We start from the raw sequence: 22,560 nt of genomic DNA, 5'->3' as shown, positions 1-22,560 counted from the left end.
CAAGTAATTTTACATGAAAGTCCAGGCAATCTCCACTAAAAGTACCTGAAATTTCCAGCAGTCTTCTAACCGCAGCCAACCCTCCCTCATGGGGGATTGCGGTATAGAGACTCTGGACATCGATACTACACAGCAGCACATCACAATTGAAGGTAGGCAGTTCAGCTAATCGCTTAAGTAGCGTATTAGTGTCCAGAAGAAAGTGGGGATGAATTTGGATCAAAGGCTGTAATATAGAATCCAAATAAAGAGCAATCGGTTGGAATAGTGATTTTACAGCAGCAATTATGGGTCTCCCCGGTGGCTTTATTAAAGATTTATGGATCTTTGGAGTGGTGTAAAGCACCGGAGTCACTGGGCAAGCGGGCAGAAGAGCTTTATGTAATTTCTCTGACAGATGACCATTATCAAAGCCGTATTTCAGTAGGAGTGCTACCTCTTTTTGGAAAGTAGGTGTAGGGTCTCCAGGTAAAAGTCTGTATGTAACAGGATCCTCCAGTTGTCTGCTGATCTCCTCTTTGTAGTCTTGGAGGTTCTGGATGACCAGGTGCCCTGGTCATCCAGAACCTCCAAGACTACAAAGAGGAGATCAGCAGACTACAAAGAGGAGATCAGCAGACAACTGGAGGATCCTGTTACATACAGACTTTTACCTGGAGACCCTACACCTACTTTCCAAAAAGAGGTAGCACTCCATCTGACCCTGTATTGGCTGACAAAGAGATGGATGCTATGATTACAAAATTCAAGCAGAGAGGGTACCCGCTTGAATTATTGTTGGCAGCTAAAAGTAGAGCTTTATCCCTGGATAGGGATACGCTGATCAAGACTCCACGTAAAGCCAAAAAGAAAATGAAAATACTCCCCTGGGTATGTCAATATAAACCTCTGGCCCATCATTAAAACTGACCCTGACCTTGGCTTAGAGGAAAGTAGATTATTATCTTGTTATACTAGAGGACGCAACCTCAGAGATATATTGGTAAAATCAGATATCTCTAGCCTAGGTAATACCTATGATCCTTATGCAAATACGCGTAAGGGATGTATAAGATGTACATGTACAACATGCCAATTTATGCTGCCTGGAGATACATTCCAACACCCTTTGAGTGGTAAAACCATGTTTATTAAACATCGACTCACATGTACATCCAAATACGTTGTTTATCAAATTTTATGTCCCTGCGGTATGTCATACATTGGCAAAACTGATTGCCAATTTAAGGATCGTATGACAGCGCATAGGTCGGCTATCAGGACTGCGATAGCCAAAGGACATAGTGAACAGCCGGTTGCCCAGCATTTCTGTAATTATCCACATCCCCTTGCTTCATTAAGGTACCGAATGATTGACCACCAACCAGCCTCTATTAGGGGAGGTGACAGATCCAAAAAATTGATCCAACTAGAAACTAAATGGATCTATCGTTTAGGTACACTGTCCCCCAAAGGACTGAATGAACACCTAGGCTTAGGTGCGTTCCTTTAATTTTTAATATACTGTAACATATGTAACTATGCGCTCATGTTATTACTATTGTATTATACTTTCCTGCCGTTTTCAATTGTTTCCATCCTTTCTATTATAAAGTATATCTGATTTAGTAGATACAGTATGCTTTGTTCTGTACTAATCAGTTCTGTTCTCCGTTCTCTGCAGTGTTATTGTTGACATGTAACCTTGGTGATGGGCTTCACACACTACCTCCTCTCTTGTGAGGTCATCTTATTGCGTCCTGATCCTGAACAGCGCCTCCCGCTCTAAGGAGATGGCGCGCTCACTGGGTGCTTTATAAGGTAAGACGTTTTGTATTTTGCATTCATACCTGACGAAAATGCCAGAATAAAGGCATTGAAACGTTGTAAGTTCAACAAGACTGCGTGTATTTATTTGAACAAGACGCCGTGAGTGCAGCAACCCCCCCCCGCTACCTTATATATATATATATATATATATATATATATATATATATATATAGAGATAGATATATAGATCTATAGATCTATATATCTATCTATATATATATATATATATATATATTTATCTATATATAGATATATATATATATATATATATATATCTATATATAATATAGTGAAAAAGTAGCACTCTCAAAATTCAGTAATTACTTGCTGGGGTGCCCAGAAGCTCAGGTTCCAAACATTTTCCATAAGGATCAATAATATCCAATAGACAATAGGGAGCGCACTCACCAGACTTTTTCAGAGTCCTTTGTTTAAAAAGCAAGACTTAAATAGTACATCTTTAAAAGGTTAGTCGACGTTTCGGGTCCACATCTGACCCTTTGTCAAGACACAGCAACCACAGGTATCCCAGAGACAGCTTAAAACCAGACTCCCTACTCACCAGTTAAATACCATAAAACCCCTCCTTCTCATAGGGTAGCAACCAATCAAAAGATATATAATCAAGTGAACTCAGGTGACAACACAGGTGATCGCTATAAGGAAAAATGCACTCACCACTGATAACACCTCATTATGCATAGTCCGGTCTGCGCGTCTCAGTCAGATCCAAAATACTGTGCCGCGGAAATCAAGTACACAACCCTCTGGATACCCGACCAGCGGTCCTCAGCGGGAATGCAGCTCCTTCCAATGGCCTCAGGATAGGATCCGTTCGGTGGTGTTCACTTAGCTTAAGCGCGCTTTCGGGCAGGAATTTCTTCTGATGAAGGGCAATTCCTGCCTGAAAGCGCGCTTAAGCTAAGTGAACACCACCGAACGGATCCTATCCTGAGGCCATTGGAAGGAGCTGCATTCCCGCTGAGGACCGCTGGTCGAGTATCCAGAGGGTTGTGTACTTGATTTCCGCGGCACAGTATTTTGGATCCTGTCACCCTGAATGGGTATTTTGCCTTGTTTTTATCGATCACATGTGAGTGTAACTAATAAATTGTTATTTTAAATTGTGACAAACGGTGTTGCACTATATACCTTCTTATCGAGTCCCCAGGGAACGTTAATTTGGAGGAACATGTTGGATTGAGAGAAAGAGAAAGACCTTGTTGATATGCACATATTTTACTTAAGAAATGTGAGTGACCTGAACAAACAGCACGATTTCATTCCATATTTCAACAATATTACACTATGGTTTCTTTCTGTGTTTGAGTTTCTCTTTTAGATCTAAGGGAGCTCTACCCTACAGTATATATACCATTGTGTAAGTTTTGTAAATGGTGACATCCAGGAAATTTACTTGCTTGGCGTCCGCCATTGCTGTAAATCTAACAGGACTGTCCAGACTGTTGAGAGAATCCACCGGCCACCCCTCCAGATGACCACAATGTCATCTATGTAGCGTTTGAAATAAATCAAATGATCACTATATACTGATAGAATATGACATTGCTCATAGTGATTCATATACAAGTTAGAGTAGCACGGGTCCACATTGGACTACATAGCGGTGCCCGCTAACTGCATGTAGTGGTGCCCTTCGCACAGAAAGTGGTTTTCATTGAGGACTAGTTCTAGTAGGCAAACCAGAAATTCTGTTGGTGGCCCCTTCCCAACTCTTTTCAGTAGGGCCTCTTTAACCACTTGGATCCCCGCCAGATGAGGGATAATTGTATACAAAGAGCACACATCCAGTGTGCCCAAAATGTCATCCTCCCTTAATACACCAATTTGATCAAGATCTTTTAACAGATGGTTAGTGTCTTTCAAATATGATGGGGTCTTTTGTACAAGTGGCTGTAACTGATGATCCAAATACCTCGCCAGGGGCTGGAGCACTGAACCCCTGGCAGAGATAATCGGACGACCCGGTGGATCTGTCAAAGTCTTGTGTACTTTTGGCAGTGTATATAACACTGGACATACTGGATAATCAACAGTTAGAAACGCTTTCTCATACTCATCCAACCAACCTTGTTTAGAAGCAAGATCTAGCAAAGAATCCACCTTATTCTTTATTCTCATCATAGGATTGGTGGAGACCTCACTGTAAGTGTGGTGGTCAGCCAACTGGCGCATAATTTCTTTGTTATATGAAGAAAAATCCTGTAGAACTACCGCTCCGCCTTTGTCGGCGTTGCGGATTACCAGGTCATTATTATTTTTCAGACTTCTTAGCGCCTGTCTTTCAGCTGGTGTTAAATTATCATGCTGTTTCTTTGTGTGTAAATGGCCATTATTTTCATGCTCAACAGTTCTAAGAAAGGTTTTTAAGCTGGCATTTGTGGAAATGGGGTCAAATGTACTTACTTGTCTAAAAGGTTTATTTGTCAACAAAGGTGGAGTACTGGGAGGTGGTCTGTTATCTCAATCTCAATTTGCGTCCGTTTTTATAATGGTCAACCGACCATTTGAAAGAGTCATGTTGATTAGTGGGGATAAAGGATAGGCCTTTCGTCAGAAGGGATTTTTCTGCAGATGTTAGGTTATGGGAAGAAAGATTGAATATTAGTTCCTCCCCATTCTTCTGCCCCTGGGCCGCCCTCTTTATCTTCCAGGCCCCCCCCCCCGTTGCTTCCCTATGAGAAGGAGGGGTTTTATGGTATTTAACTGGTGAGTAGGGAGTCTGGTTTTAAGCTGTCTCTGGGATACCTGTGGTTGCTGTGTCTTGACAAAGGGTCAGATGTGAACCCGAAACGTCGACTAACCTTTTAAAGATGTACTATTAAAGTCTTGCTTTTTAAACAAAAGTGGTGAGTGCACTCCCAATTGTCTATTGGATATCTCTCTCTCTCTCTCTCTCTCTCTCTCTCTATATATATATATATATATATATATATAGCACAGAACGCCAAGCACTTCCTCCGTAAATGTTGCTTTGTGGGTGCCCGCACTGGGGGGTATCATATAGTCGCAAGATGTGCAGCTCTCCAGTCCAAATCATTCGAAAATCAGCTTTATTAAGAAACAACATTTCAATATCTAATCGATATTGTCATCAGGTCACCTGATGACAATATCGATTAGATATTGAAACGTTGTTTCTTAATAAAGCTGATTTTCAAATGATTTGGACTGGAGTGCTGCACATCTTGCGACTATATATATATATATCTATATTTTTTGTACATTTCGGTCATGTCGACATGTTAACTCGTGTCCACATTTTCAGTCCTTTTTACATGTGCCGCTTTAGTCTGTATCATGGTGATTCTTTATGTTATTTACATGTATGTAGTGTCTGTTTTGTTGCACCAATGGTGCTGTCACACGGTGGCCGGGAGCCGCGGCTTGATGCGTCTCCCTGACAACGGGAGCCGGAAGTTGCGGCTAGCATACTGCACGCACCCCCGGCTGGGGGAGGGACAGTACGCACCCGGCTGCCGGATGACTCAGCCATGGTAAGTTTATATAACCATGCTATCAGTGTACCCTTTTGTTATGTGTTTTCCATTGCATTTCGTCTTGATAAAAATGTCGTCAAGACATTGAAACGTCGACCATTATAATGCAATGTGACTAGTTGATGTGATTGTCCATTGCAATAAAATCTTTTGGAAAAAGACCCTTGGAGTGACGCCATTCAACCCCCACACTACCTTACTTTTGTGGAAGGCACCCAGGGCATCTACATTCGTTATTTGGAGTGCCAGCTCGCCCCCACTACTTGCAACTAGAGGCCGTCCTGGTCCTCACCCGGAGCGAGGCACCCAGCCAATTTATCGTTTATCTGGCTTTCTGCACCCCGTGCAACACAAATGGATACAAATCCCTCCACCACAGGTTGTCGCACCATGCCAGCAACCAAAGGGTTACTACATAGTTACAATGATGCGGAGGCACAACAGATTCTTTTCGATAACACTGAGGATGAGGAGATAGCTGATACATCCTTGGAGGATATTATGCACCAAGTATTTCAATTGAAGAAAAGAGAAGTTGATTATTTCTTGCATGGCACATCATTATCGAAATATTACAGACAACATCTAATACCACGAGGATTTAGGATCAGAAACATCCCCACTATAGGCCGGTTCAACCCGGAGTTCTGTGCCAAGTGGGTAGGCATTTTAAATAAATGTAGTCTGGACTTAATGCTACTCGTTATCGAGGAGTCCAAAAGGGAATTACAACTTGTGAAAAACAAAATATCTTCATTGGAAACACTACACAATATCCCTGAGATCCAGACGGCAAATCCTGAGTGGCAGCGTAATTTATCTGCTAAAGTGGAAACTTATCGTAAGGAGTTGTTGAAGTTTAAGGCAAATAAATTCAGTACAGTGTCCCGGGATTACGAGGAAAATAAGGTATACAGATGGCTCATGGGTGGTGAACCTGGACCATCTGGACACCCTAGGCAGGGACCGTACAGTTATCGCCGGCGACGTGAAAACCGCACTAGAGACATTCCAACTTCAAATTCTGACAGTGATTTCATTGTTCGTGACTCTGATGATCCTATGTCCAGACCAGATGGCCCTTTAGAACCTGCACCGGTCGCCACACAAAAGCGCGGCCGAGGACGTCCACCCGTAGGGGGGGCCAGAACAAAAGGTCAGCGAGAACTAAAGGCATTAATGAGGAACTGATTTATAATCTATCCTCTTATCAATTGAAGCCAGCAGAAATTTCAGTCCTCCAAAAAGGTCTGTCATTTATTCCTACCAATCCTCACAATGAACTTCAGTGGCAAATTGATCGCCATAGATTTGACAGAAATCTTCGTTTAAAGGAATACTTCCAAACTCAAGAAACCATACAAGATTTGGATTCCATACAGCAATTTATCCGCACCCGGTCTAAATCCTCATTTGATCCTACCTCATCAAATTCATCGTTGCCCACCTTCTCACGTTTGGTCAATCAATCAGTTCATAAATATGATGCTGCAGTTCCATTCACTCATTATAACCTCACCAGGGAGGAACGTAATGCCCTTGATGATTTATCTAGATACCATCACATCATCATAAGACCAGCCGATAAAGGCGGGGCAATCGTGGTCCAAAATCTTGAGGATTACAGAAATGAAATTTTGCGCCAACTTAATGATACATCGGTCTATGTTCGGTTACCGGCTGATCCCACCAGTAGATATAAACGGGAGGTCGACACCATCCTGCAAGATGCTGTATCCAGAAAACTTATTGGGAGTGATCTGGCCAAGGCACTTACTCAATTACATCCAGTCGTACCCCTTATTTATACAGTACCCAAACTTCACAAGGATTCCGTTAAACCCCCTGGACGCCCCATCATCACAGCTAATAACTCTTTATTTCAGCCTATATCCAAGTTTCTGGATGTCATTCTCCAGCCCCATGTACAAAAACAACCTACATACATCAAGGACACCACAGACTTTCTAATTCGTCTTAAAAACATCAGTGAAGTAACTAGTAATACTGTACTAGTAACATTAGATGTAAGAAGTCTTTATACTGCCATACCCCAAGCAGAGGGGGTGGCAGCAGTGGCTTTGTTCTTGCGGTCTCAAGAGATTGATGATATTGATCATGGGCTATTTTTACAACTTCTAGCTTTGACATTGGAGCGAAATTATTTTTTATTTGATGGGTTATTCTTTCAGCAGACCAGTGGGTGTGCAATGGGGAGCCCAGTAGCCCCCAGCTTCGCGAACATCTTCATGTTCGCGGAGGAGCACAATTTTTTTTTGGATTTACCACACATTTCAAAGTACATTTTATTGTATGGTAGATTTATTGACGACTTGTTTTGTCTATGGACAGGCCCTGTAACGTTGTTAAGAGATCACATCAATACCATAAATGCCAGTTCCAGTCCCATTAAATATACATATAACATACAGCAGGAGAGGATGCAGTTTTTGGATGTGGAAGTGATTCTCCAAAACGGAAGAATTACAACGGAAGTGTACTCAAAGCCTACGGACCGTAATACGCTTTTATTGGGGTCTAGTCATCATCCCAAGCCACTTAAAAAGGGTTTACCAAAGTCCCAGTTGATGCGAGTGGCACGCATATCGAGCACCTATCAGGCCGCCTTAGACAGCACTAATAAAGTGGTAGAGAAGTTCCACACTAGGGGCTATGATTTGAGAATGTTAAAACAACTACAACATGAAGTGCTCTTGATGCCCAGGGACACTCTATTACAACCCAAGGTCCGTAATCAACAAGACACCCTCCCATGGAAGCAGCAATTTACAACTGCCAGTCCTGTGGTACAAAGGGCAACCAAGGCCTTGTGGCCTATAGTAAAAACAGATCCCACTCTCGTGGGTTTACACACTAAAAGACCCATGGCTTGCTATACCCGTGGACGCAATATCAAAGACAGGGTTGTACATACAGATATTACTGGCTTTGATGCTACACCACCTCCATCAAATTTTTTAACCAAATTACCGGGATGCTACAAGTGTCTCAGCTGCACCACCTGCAAGAATCTTGTGGTTTGCAAATCTTTTGAACATCCCATTACCAAAGCGCTTATCCCCATCAAACATGTGCTCACCTGCCAGACCACTCATGTTATTTATTTGCTTTTTTGCCCTTGTCATCTTTTTTATGTGGGCAAAACTGTACGCACCATCCGGGACAGGATGGCGCTTCATCGCTCAGCCATTAATAATGCTCTACGTTCAGGTTCCGCTGACCAACCGGTGGCCAGACATTTCTTGGAAATGGGACATTCAATTGGGGACATGAGGTTCATACTCATAGATCATGTTCCCCCTTTTCGTAGAGGTGGAGATCGGGATGGGGCTTTATTGCGATTGGAATCGAAATGGATTTACAAACTTGAAACCTGTAAACCAAAAGGTCTTAATGACCGATTCAATTGGAATGTTTTTTTCTAATTTTTCTAACTCTTTCTAATTTCTTTAGGCCATTTTTTCTGTGTCAATTGTGTCGACATTGTTTGTGTCGACCATGGTGTGCCTCTCAATCTGCTTTTCTGCCGAGCAGAATATATAATGTTGTTTACCCTTTGTAATTGCCTTAGGTGTTGCCCGCTGACATGCTTATGTGCCTTTTTTGTACATTTCGGTCATGTCGACATGTTAACTCGTGTCCACATTTTCAGTCCTTTTTACATGTGCCGCTTTAGTCTGTATCATGGTGATTCTTTATGTTATTTACATGTATGTAGTGTCTGTTTTGTTGCACCAATGGTGCTGTCACACGGTGGCCGGGAGCCGCGGCTTGATGCGTCTCCCTGACAACGGGAGCCGGAAGTTGCGGCTAGCATACTGCACGCACCCCCGGCTGGGGGAGGGACAGTACGCATCCGGCTGCCGGATGACTCAGCCATGGTAAGTTTATATAACCATGCTATCAGTGTACCCTTTTGTTATGTGTTTTCCATTGCATTTCGTCTTGATAAAAATGTCGTCAAGACATTGAAACGTCGACCATTATAATGCAATGTGACTAGTTGATGTGATTGTCCATTGCAATAAAATCTTTTGGAAAAAGACCCTTGGAGTGACGCCATTCAACCCCCACACTATATATATATATATATATATATATATATATATATATATATATATATATATATATATATATATATATATATATATAGATATATCTATATATATCTATCTATATATATATATAGATATATATATAGATATATATATATATATATATATATATATATATATATATCTATATATATATATATAGATATATATATAGATTTAGAATCAGAGGCAAGCACATTCTGTTTCATTGAATGAAAAAAGTCTTTTATAATTTCAAATAAGTGGACGGCTCGACGGCCGTTTCGGTTGTCTGTCACCTCCTGACGACGGTGACAGACAACCGAAACGGCCGTCGAGCATGATTAATCTACCCATGGACGTCCATTCTGTGCTGCTGTCGACAATGGTATACTTGTGAACCTTTGCATTATGGATTCTGCTGTAACAGACTGCACCTTTTTTGATGTTATGGACTGTCCACTTATTTGAAATTATAAAAGACTTTTTTCATTCAATGAAACAGAATGTGCTTGCCTCTGATTCTAAATCTACCTAACTACTTTTATGTGGTCTAGCACTTCAAGGCTGTAACCAAGGGGTGTGCAGCATTGCACTCTGCGATAGATATATATATAGATATATATATATAGATATATATATATATAGATATATATATATCTATATATATATATATATAGATATATATATATCTATATATATATCTATATATATATATATATATAGATATATATATATATATATCTATCTATCTATATATAGCACATGGGTGGAGGGCACTCGCAAGATTTATTAATCTGCATGTCGGCAGATGATGGTAATGAAATAGTAGACACACACAGTTGTGGGTCAACATTTGGACACAAAGCCCTTTATCTTGATAAATAGTGGGACACAAATGGTGCTAACATTGGGTATTAACCTTTAATAAACCCTGTGATTCCAAAGAAAGCTCTCACCTGCTTGAATGCATAATATTGTATGTTGTCTTCTCTTTGGCATAACTGTTTTAATGACACTAGCCAATTCCCTCTGGTTGGAACTAGAGTGGTAAACAAGACACTTTTTCCCCTCAGCACACTGAGTAGTATTAGTAACCAATCTTGAACACTACATGATAATAGAATTCAGTGATATTGGTTACATATACCTGCGCAGGTGTATGCTATGCCCCCAAGCTGCGTCAAGACTTCTCTGTATATTGGGGGTCCCTAGCGCTAAATCTAGGTGCAGGGTGCGGCACCCCAAAAACTATCATAAGCTAGGAGGCCCAGTGCGGCATGCCAGTGAGATACTAAGTGTTAATAATTAGTGATAAGAAGCCGAAGCTATATATAAAGAGAGAGATAAATTAAATGTAATTAAAATAAGAGAGAGATAGTGTTAGTGAGGGAAAAGTGTTAATAGAATGTAAGGGCATGCCGCACTAAAGCCACCCAGCCCATCCAGTCCAGGAGCACCGCACCCCACACCACCGTTACCCTAAATTGGGTCTACGATTAACCAGCAAGGAGCCACATGATAATGGCTCCTTACTTGATATATCCAAACTAATGTATGTATGGAACTAGAGTGGTTAAATAACTTGCTGTTCCTAAAGTTTCAATAACTTTCCCAAGGCATTGGGTAAGCATCAAACTTAGACACGGTATTCAAATTATGGAAATCATTACAAAATTGCAAACTTCCATTAGGTTTTAGAATGACCACATTGGGACTTGACCAATCACTCTGTGACTCTTCCGTTACATCTAATGCCAACTTTAAAAAAAAATTCTTGGATGGATTCCCTTTGCGATTCTGGGATTTTCTAGGGCTTTTGGTAACCTTAGCTACTGGGTTAGTAATTACAGTATTTTATGATCAATTGCTGTTGTTTTATCCTGTATGTCTAGAAATAACGCACTATTTCTCAGAAAACTTCGTATACCTCCTCCTAAAGGAGAACTCTGTCCCCAGAAGCAAAGATTTGCAACAGGGCATTGCCATCTTACACCATTTTTTGTGTCTGTTGGGCCTTTTCCATATTCTATCTTACTATTATGCCAGTCTTCCCTAATTCTGGGAAACTGGTTCAATAACAGTTTTATAAGGACTGGTTTGTCCCTCCCATGTCTCCTTTGCAATGTACAATAATTCCATTACACGAATTTCGTACAACAAATCAAAAGTTAAAAACTCTGTGGATGATTGGGGAACTCCTCAACTTCTCTAATGGTCATTGATCTATAAGGTAGCAACAATCTGCCCACTCTAGATGAGTGGGCAAAAATGTGGAAAATGAGATTCAATGTGGATAAGTGCAAGGTTATGCACCTTGGGAGACATAACCAATGTGCTAGTTATAAACTAAAGGGGAAACATTGGGTAATTCAGTACTGAAAAAGGATCTTGGAGTCCAAACTGGGGTGTAGTGGTCAATGTCACATAGCAGCAAAAAAGCCAACAGAATTCAGGCATGTATTAAAAGGGGCATGGAAACTAGGGACTCAAAAGTAATTATGCCACTGTACAAAGCTTTGGTTAGACCACACCTTGAATATGGAGTGCAGTACTGGGCCCCGCACTCTAAAAGGACATCATAGAATTAGAAAAAATCCAAAGAAGAAGAACAAAGCTAATTAGGGGTAAGGAGAGATTGAGCAATTTTGGACTATTAACACTAGATAAGAGACGTTTAAGGCGGGACATACTCATAATGTTCGAATATAACAGGGGCCATTATAAGGAACTGTCAAACACCCTTTTTACTGCTAGAAATGAATCGAGCACACGAGGGCACAAGTTTATATTAGAAGAAAAAAGTTTTTGTTCCCTTAGAAGAAAAAATTTCGGTACTTAAATGTTAGTTGGGTGCCCACTATAGTTAGTATGCTCATACCCCCACTATCCATGTCAGCATTGGAGTTCATTTTAGCCAGAAGCGTGTCAAGCAGACGCGGAAAACTAAGCAAATAGCATAGTGGGCGCCCAACTAACATATAAGTACCAACATTTCTTTACGGTCAGAGCAGTTAAACTTTGGAACTCTCTTCCGGGAGAAGTGGTGTCAGCGGAGACAATAATTATGTTTAAAATAAGGTTGGATAAACTTTTATTGGTTAAAAACATCCATGGGTACAAATAAGAATCAAAATCTTTCTTCAAAATTTTCAGAACATACTATACACCAAGAGATTAACTATAAAAACCTAGGTTGAACTAGATGGACGCAAGTCTTTATTCAGCCTTATATACTATGTTACTATGTATGTAACAATGTAATCCCAATCTTTTCCAGGTTTAGTGAATGAATACAAATAAAAAGGTTGTAGTAGACGGAACAAACCAATGAGAAAAATGTTTGAGAATTAAAGGATCAAAAAGAGAAAGCTCAAAGACAATAATCATTTACAGATGTTCAACACTTTTTTTCCCAACCAGAAGTCTCAACAGATTACTTTTTACATCCTTATTCCGTAGACTGTAAATCAGAGGATTTATCATGGGAGTAACAACTGCATACAGTATAGTAAAAACAGGTTCTAGTATATCAGAGTATTCTGATGGTGGCCTCATGTACACAGCAAAAACCGTGGTATAGAACATAGTGACAACACTGAGGTGGGATGAGCAGGTGGAGAAGGCTTTCTTCCTGCCTTCCTGGGATTTTATCTGCAAGATGACCCTGATAATTTTTATATATGATGTCACACTGATAAAAACTGGGATAATACCATATACCAACACTTCAAAATAGACGGCAATGTAAAAGTCTTTACCACCAGCACAGGAGATGTTAAGCAGAGCTTTAGCATCACAGAAGAACTGGTATATGGTGCGAGACTGACAGAAGGACATGTGTGATGCTGGGATTGTAATCACCAATGAATTTAAGCATCCTGTTATCCAAGTGCCAGATGCCAATAACAGACAGTGTTTCCTATTTAAAATATTGTTATAGTGTAAAGGATCACATATAGCAACATATCGGTCATAGGCCATAATGAAAATTAGATAAATCTCTGAGGAACCAGCCACAAAATGAAAGTACATCTGGGTAAAGCACTGTATGAAGGACAATGTATTATCCCCAGATAGTAACATGTACAGCAGGTTAGGGACAGTAGTGGTTGTATACCAGATATCCACTAAGGCCAAGTTACAGAGGAATAGATACATGGGGGTGTGTAACTGATCATATTTACAGATCACTGTTATAATTATAGAATTGAACACCAGTCCAAATATATACAGGAAGAAAAATACACATATAGTTGACAATATGTAATTTGATTTTGTGTAAAATGGTAACAAGAGGAATTTATTCATGCAGGTCTGGTTCTCCATGTCATATCCAGGTTACCCTGCAAACAAACATGCATTATGTATTACTATAACCTATATTGTGGTCTGTGTGGTTATACAGTATTATCCTTACTAGGACAATCACACAGCTGTATCTCAGGGGATAAAGATCAATGTTAGGCAGTCAGAAATATCAATAGATAATGTAGATACAGGTGTGATCAAGACATAGCGTGCAATAGGTGAGATAAGTGACATAATCTATACACAACTGATTCACCTCATCACTTTCATGACAGACGAGATAACATTACGGCTCAGAAAAATCTAAACAAACAAATCCCCAGGACCAGACGGGATTCATCTTAGAGTACTAATGAATTAAAGGGAGGAATTAGCAACCCATCTGTATTACATTTTCATGAACTCTTTTTCATCTGGTAAGGTACCAAAAGACTGGAGAATAGCAGAGGTAGTACCAATATTCAAAAAAGGGAAAAAAAAGGATGGCCTAGCTAATTACAGACCTGTGAGCTTAGCATTAATAGTGGGTCAATTATTTGAGGGATTTTTATGGGATGGTATCCAAAAATATTTAGAGCTTCACAGTCTAATAAGTATTAACCAACATGGGTTTGTGAAGAATTGTTCATGCCAAACAAATTTTCTAGGCTTCTATTAGGATGTCAGCAACAACCTTGATAATGAAAATGCAGTAGACGTGGTCTTCCTAAATTTTGCTAAGGCTTTTGACATGGTTCCACAGAAGAGGTTGATAAATAAAAGGGAAGATCTGGGACTAGGGGTAACAATTTGTAGATGGGTAGGGAACTGGCTGCGAAATAGAGAACAGACAGTGGTTGTTAATGGAGCAGTATCAAATATGATACCAGTACAAAGTGGAGTGCTACAGGGGTTCATGCTAGGGCCCCTTTTATTTAATATATGTATTAATGATATTGGGGTGGGTATACTCAGCAATGTTTTTATCTTTGCTGATGACACAAAACTGAGCAGAGTAATTAGATCAACTGTGGATGTCTCCATGCTTCAGAGCAATCTTAATAAATTAGACGAGTGGGCTAAAAAGTGGAAAATGAGGTTCAATGTGTATAAATGCAAGGTTATGCATCTTGGTAAATATAACCAATGTGCTAGCTATAACCTAAGTGGGGAGGCACTGGGAAAATGAAAACTTGAAAAGGACCTAGGAGTCCAAATAGATAACAAACTGGGGTGTAGTGCTCAATGTCATATAGCAACAAATAAGGCCAACAGGAACTGGATGGACGTGAGTCTTTATTCAGCCTTAAATATTATGTAACTATGTAACTTACAGTGCAATATATATTGGTTGAAGTGTGCCATTTTCAGTATGACATACCTGCACTTTGATTTCACTGATTTGGAAGTTGATCCAGTGCCCCAGGAGACAACCAGATGGCAGGATCCATGCACCGGAATCTATTGCATTTCAGGCTTGGTGCATACATGGAGCATGGCCACACCTCAGAAAGCTGCATTTTCAGTGGTCTGGCTGCATTTTAATGTTGCTGCATCTTGCCAACTATGTAAATCTCATACAGCACAGACTGCTGGGACTTGCAGTTTCTGCTAAGTTCAGGTGACCCTATAAACACGTCATACAGTAAGTCAGTGGCATTTAATGGAAACTTTTCAAGAGACATTAATAGACACCGATAAGTTCAAGTGGGTGAAATACCTAATGCAGCGGTGGCCAACCCGCGGCTCTCGAGCCGCATGCGGCTCTCCCCCTTCTAAAGTGCGGCTCCTGCTCGCACTGCTGCCCGATGTGGCGCCCACCATCCGTCCCCCATCACCCGCTGCCGGTTCCCGATTGGTAGCGGCTAGTTACCCTTCGTGGAAAGGATCTTCGATGACGTCACTTCCATGTGATTGCTGTCATCATCAGGGGGAGGTGTCAGCACGCAGCCTGCTGTCTGAGCGCACAGTACAATTTTCCTGCCGCAAGAAAGTGTACGGCGGCATCAGGTACTCATACTTGGAGCACCACACACTTACACCCTCCCCCCATCTATGTCACTGGTGTGTTAGATGGGTGGAGGGGGAGAGAGTGCATCGGCCCTGGTTTTCCTGTCACTGCTGGGTATTGGGGAGGGGTGCTCTGGCGCTGCGTGGGGGGGAGTTGTGCGGGGAAGAGTGCTCTCTTGGGGGGGTTGGGGAAGAGTGCTCTGGCGGAGGAAGAGAGTGCTCTTGCGCTCCTCACACACACACAAACCCAGCACCAGTTTGTTTGCTCCCTGCGCATCTAACATACCCAGGTCACACTTGTCCGTTACCGTCGGAACGGTGCACCGTTGGGGTGAGGATTTGGAATACACTCCAAAAATTGAAGAAAATCAAGAATGAAAAAACATGAAAAATCGTAATTGTAATTGGAAATTTTCATGATTTTTTCATCCCCTCATAGTGACTTACTGCAACATCAAACCTGGACCAGGATCCCTTTAACAGACAGACTCTGTGCTATCACACAACACTATTGTGCGATTCTAAAAATCACTTAAAAGCCAACCCGTAGTACCATCACACACTAATACAATAGACCACCCCTGGGTATGCTAGACCCCGTAATATGAGGGAAACCCGTTGGCGCACCCCGCTATAAACAAATTGGAAACTTATGCACATTTATTATCTGTATATTATGTATATATGCTGTATTTCTTGTCTGTGCACGTCCGGCATATGACCATTGGCCATATTTACACGCATCACCATAGAGGCAAAAGCCTACATATTGTCTTATTCCTATATACACTGCCTGTGAACAGTTTGCTCATTTTTATACCCCATAGGTCCCCCCACCCTTAAGCTGGTTCCCTGCTTCAGCAGTATGACAAGATAGCCATCCCACTGCAATATTTACCTTTCTGACAGCACTATACATCACACGTGACACATGACCCGCACTGACCAATGATGGACAGTGCTAGGTGCGATCACATGACCCCGCTGCTCTAATACCCATCAGATATGCATCAAGTGTGCCCACTAGTATATTTGGCTATTACTAGCCTACATGTGCCCACGGACTCTAATGTCATACTGACCGCAATAGCTGATCGCTATTCAAACTGGTGATCAGCGCCGCAGTTACATCGCGGCAACGCACTTCCGGGTTTACCCAGAAGTGACGTCATGTGTTCCATGCTGTGGAACGCAATTCGGCGGTGGGAGGATACACTCCACTATATAAGCAGGGACCCGGACAGAGCTTCCTTGCCCCTGTTAGACTGTTGCCACTTTGGATGTTACTTTTGCATTGCTGTACTGCCTTGAGAATGGTCTTAAGGGACAGAAACGTCGGCAAGTATTCTATTTGACTGAATAAGCCTCTTTTGGGACTAAAATCCCGGTGATCATATCTACAAATTTGGTGAGTGCTGTTTTACCAAACTTAGCAATAGCAATTGCTCATAGCAATCTAAGCAAATCTGAAAAGAAAGCTTTATAACAGATGAGCAAGTACAGGGATGTGGTCTTTAGAGCCGCCGACAAGGGCGGCGGCCTCGTTGTGCAGGATTTGACCTCCTACATAAATGAATGTGACCGGCAGTTGGCAAACAGTGACGTGTATGAATGTCTGACACGGGATCCTACCGATGTGTTTAAAAAGGTATTGGACTCGCGTTTGCTACAGGCATTAAGACAAGGACACATTACTGAACAATTACAACGGGCCCTGACACAAGACAACCCCACAGTTCCAACCTTCTTCACCCTTCTAAAGATACATAAGAGTACAGTCAACCCCCCGGGACGACCAATTATATCAGCCCAGAACTCCATATTCCAGCCCATATCACAATTTCTAGACAGCATTCTAGACATATATAACCCAATAGTGGTATGGCACCTACAGTTTAAATAGTTTAAATATACAGTCCATAAAACTTGATCCAATTGCAATGATAAAGGATTTGCAGAAATTAAAGGGTTTGAAACTACTCTTCAAACTGCGAGTCCTGGCACTTTAATTGAAAATAATTAGTATAAAAATTAAAAAACTATAATAAAATAATCCACTGCTGCTGCTGCTGTTTAGTGAGTCTGCTAGAACTCATAGTAAAGAGAAGAGAAGCTGAGTGTTGGAGAATAGTGACCATGGAGGATTCCAACGTAGAGCGGAAGTGACGCACAGCTGGTCTGCCGCATCCTCCCCCGGAGCCGCTTTCACCTGGCAGCAACTGTGCACATCACCACTAGCAGGAAAGGCAACCGCCCGCCTGCCCCCATTGGGGTGAAATCTATCTGGGGACACTCACTGCTACCACTGCAGGGTCGAGCCGTCGACTTTTCCAGCTCCTTATCTTCCTCTGCCAAACAACAACATAAAATGGAGGGTGAGCTATACAATTATTCCCTACAGTATTCCCTACAGTATGAATTGCTGCAGCTACACATGTGCCTAATGACTGTCACATGCGTGGACTGCTTACTCGCTAACTGGCTATATGTGTGCTAGAAATTTTCATTAGTGAACAGATTTAACCCTTTATTAACCCATTGCCCTGACCCCACGGAGATTTCCCACAAATGGACTACCCTCTACTGTTGTTTATATGTTTTATTAGTCATTTTTTTATATATTTTGTGTATGAATTATCAGTGCTAATACAAATGTGCTTTTTGATGTGATATTAAATACATGTTTACCTATATATAAACTTTTTAACAATTAACAGTGTGTCCAGTGTACATTTATTCAGCGGGGTTCACTTTAAATAGTATCTCCACTTTGCAGCGCACAGTGTTTAAATCCTCAACCCAATTTCAATGAAGTAGAGAGAAAAAGTTCATCCAATGATTGTTTATTTCAATCCTTCACTTGGTTGTCACAGTTATTACAGTGTGGAAACCACCAACGCGTTTCGTCTAGACAGGACTTCAACGGGGGGAAATTTTAACAATCTTCCAGCAAAAATAGATTCTAAGAAAGTCCTTGGAAAAATCCCTCTTATTTCCATGAGTTTTGGAAGTATTCCTGATCCCAGATTTTATTTAAATTCTCAAAAAGAACTTTATTTGGTAGAAATAATTTGTGATTACCGGTATATCAACCCCATAAAAACACTTCAGGTATGCTTATTAAACCAATCCCTGTAGGTTTATAACCTTACCCAATATGAAAGATGGCTATCTGTTCATCCGTTTTAATAGTAGCAAATTTAAGGTCTATCTCTACAGAGAACCTCTGTCTCCTACAGGAGATGGCAGGCAGAATGTTTCAAGAGAAACAAGAGTTCACAGGACATGAACACTGTATTATTGGAGACCTAACCTTTGTGCCAGAGGACGGTGCAGCCACAGCAGTCCAGGACCACCGGCCTATGGCTTCCCCAAGCAACACAAGGTACTGTCTGTCCCCTGCCATACGGTGCACAGGTCAGCAAACCCCACAGCTTGTGATCAGCTGTGTGAGCTTCAGTGTCAAATGGAGGAGGTGCAGGTTATTTAGCACAGGCAAAGTCCTGAATGGGGGTGCTTACTGGAGGAGAAAAGTATCATGCTTTGTTAGCACCTAACATCCTTCACCATCAAACCCAGTGACACTAATCATTTGCTCATTTAGTAACTGGATATGTGATTCCACACCTAAGGAGAACATTCATTCTATATCTATTTTAATAATATTTTAGTTTATACTTGTCTGATCCCACTCCAAAAATTGGGGGTTATTCTGATTCACTCCATCTGGCAAATTCCTTCTTAGATGGACAAAACCATGTGCACTGCAGGTGGGGCAGATATAACATGTGCAGAGAGAATTAGATTTGGGTGGGGTTTTACTTCAAAGTGAGATCTATGTATTGCAGTGTAAAAATAAAGCAGTCAGTATTTTCCCTGCACAGAAACAAAATAACTCACCCAAATCTAACCCTCTCTGCACATGTTACATCTGCCCCACCTGCACTGCACATGGTTTTGTCCATTTAAAAAGGAATTTGCCAGAAGGAGTAAACCAAAATAAGGCCCATTGTGAGCAGATGAGGATACATGTGTGGGGCTATTGATCTGCCCTACAAGCTAATGTTTTATACTGTATGTACATTTTTATTATTGTTTATTGTATTTATTATTATATGTCGTCTTGATACCCCCAGGATGTTTATTTATGTGCATTATTTATGTTGTCTAATAAATGTATATATTGGACGTTGCTGATCCCTACATTGCTACTATATTGCAGATCCCGATTCTGAAGAGCCACCTTTTAGTGTATTCACAGAAGCTGTTTTCAAGTGTGAACACAGTTCTACTTTCATCATTTAATCATCCTGCCTCATTATACTCTGGATCCTAGTTTAACTATTTTTACTGACCATTCCGGTCTTACTTTACCATATGTGTTTTATTAATTTTTCTATTGGTGCGTTTTTAAGTGTATTTAACATATGTTGTTCTTTTCCCTATCTTACTTTTTTTATATAACCACATCCTTTATTTTAACTCCCACTTCGTGTTTATTCATTAGTGCTCTTTCTTTCGATCATATTTATTCGTGCTATTTCTATCGATCCCTTAAAACCTTATTAGGTATAACAACGTGAAAAAAATAAAAAAAAAATTACAAAAACCACAAGAAGAAAAAAGAGGAAATAAAGAAAAAAAATAAAAATAAAAAATAAATTTTTTATAGAGGAGGTTAACCCTTATTCAATTCTCATTACCCCATTATACATTTTCCTCCCCCTATATATATCCCTTATTATACCACCCTCCCCATACCCTATAGAATTTTGTTACTGTTTTCCTTGACATGTGAATATATTTCTCGTGCTCTATTGTAATATTTACTAATTCTATCCATTTACTAATATCTGGACCTTCTTTGGCCATCCAGGATCTTGCAATGCTAACTTTTGCGATTGCGCAGAGGTTTAAAGCCATTTGTCTTATTTCTGATGTGGTGTTTTCTTGGGGCCAAATACCCAGGATACAGCTGCTTGGCTGCACACTATGATGTGGGATCCCTAGATCTATCAGTATATCCCTGACCTTTTGCCAAAGGGTTTGCACCTTTTTACACTGCCAAAGCAAGTGGAAAAGCGAGCAGCCCGGTTCCCCACACTTTGGACAATTATCCACTCTGTTGCCCGCAAATCTACTCAACTTCACAGGGGTTATGTAAGTCCTATGTAATATATTTATTTGGACCTGCTGGACTCTAAGGGAATTGGTCGCGCCCCTTGTTGATGCCATGGCCAGTATCCAGTCCTCATCACTAATCTCTGGAATGTCTGTCCTCCACTTGGTTCTCAATTCTGGGAGATCATTTTCTTGATTAAAGTTTAAAAGGTATTTATACATTTTAGAAACTCTCTGCCCTCTACTAGTCTTGTTCATAAAGCTTTTTACTGGTGTTTCAATAATTATTTGTGAGTTCTCACCCCCATTATATTGGGAGAGTGCACTCCTCATTTGCAAATATCTGAAAAACATTGTTTTAGGTATCCCATATTCATCCTGCAATTGTGAGAAAGATTTTAGTGTGTTATTGTCATATACCTGCCCCAATACATTAATACCATAATTGTTCCATAATCTACCCCCTTGTTCTACTTTCAATTTTTCCATGTGTTTAAAGGAAAAGAGGTGCATATCAGGATCAAATCCTTTATGATTGGTAACTCTACCCACTCGTTTCCATACCTTAATTGCCTGAACCAGGATCGGTGGTGTCCTCCGGCCACACCTCGCCGCCAAGACTACTTGTAGCGCAGTGTGCTCAGGGGCAACCACCCCAACCAGGTCCAGCAGCCCGGGTGGCTCTTCCCCCTCCCTGATCCAATTACTAATGTGGGCTAGCTGAGTTGCAAGATAATAAAGCCTAAAGCTTGGCATTGCCATCCCTCCCCGTTCTCGCTCTCTAATCAGGGTATCATTTTTAATTCTTGGGTGTTTGTTTCTCCATATAAAAGATGTAATTATACTATTAATTTTCCTGAATGTGTCTTCGCCAATAAATATCGGGGATTGTTGAAAAATGTACAAGAACTTGGGCAGGATCACCATTTTTATGAGATTTATGCGCCCCATCAAAGTTAATGGTAACTTCATCCAGCATTTACACTTGATTCTAATGTCTTCAATTAAAGGGGTTACATTATCTACATACAAACTTTTAGGGTCCTTAGAAATAACAATCCCCAGATAGTTACATTTTTTGGACACTAGAAGAGGGGTATCCACCCTAGAATCTCTGCTACCTTCCTCTTTCACTATCAATAGATGGGATTTGTTCCAATTTACTGTAAGCCCGGAAAGAGCCCAAACTCGCTGAGTAGGGCTATCACATTCGGAAGGTCCCTATGATAGTTTGCTATACCGACTAGCAGGTCATCTGCGTATAAGGATACAATATTATGATTTTTTGACCTTAGGTTCCTCTCTATCCCAACCGCCTCTCTTATTTTGCATGCTATTGGCTCTATTGCCACTGCAAACAGCAGTGGCGATAAGGGGCACCCCTGTCGTGTGCCTCTTGACAAGGAGAAGGGCTCTGACACAAATCCATTTATAGCTACTCTAGCTGTTGGATTTCCATACAGCAAGAAGATCCTTCTGATATATTGTGGTCCGAAACCGAAGGCCTTCAAAAATGCACGCAGGTATGGCCACTCAACCGAGTCGAACGCCTTGTTGGCGTCGAACGACGCCACTGCGGCCTCCGCCCCTTTAAAGTCTAGTGTCTGGAGATATGTAAAGACCCGTCTGAGATTTTCCGAGGTATCTTTCCCACTCATGAACCCTGTTTGATCTGGGCTCACTATATCCTTGACTACCCGATTCAGCCTGTTAGC

The 22,560-nt window shown here is 41.0% G+C and overlaps 1 protein-coding gene across 1 annotated transcript; it reads right to left on the bottom strand.

Annotated features, from left to right (window-relative positions):
* Positions 1–12,814: 12,814 nt before the first annotated feature.
* LOC146021103 (olfactory receptor 1-like) lies at positions 12,815–13,408 on the bottom strand. Its single transcript, XM_083154905.1, has one exon. It carries the CDS (start codon positions 13,406–13,408, stop codon positions 12,815–12,817), a length of 594 nt encoding a protein of 197 aa, XP_083011031.1.
* Positions 13,409–22,560: the final 9,152 nt, after the last annotated feature.

The sequence above is a fragment of the Crinia signifera genome, chromosome 7, assembly GCF_055691185.1.
Source record: "Crinia signifera chromosome 7, ASM5569118v1, whole genome shotgun sequence".
In the NCBI taxonomy this organism is placed as follows: Eukaryota; Metazoa; Chordata; class Amphibia; order Anura; family Myobatrachidae; genus Crinia; species Crinia signifera.
Note: the sequence above shows the minus strand (reverse complement) of the source record. Positions and strands in the feature narration are given on the sequence as shown.

What these genes read in the sequence shown, in the direction of transcription:
- LOC146021103 (XM_083154905.1), bottom strand. Translation starts at nt 13,408, where the DNA reads ATGGCCTATGACCGATATGTTGCTATATGTGATCCTTTACACTATAAC.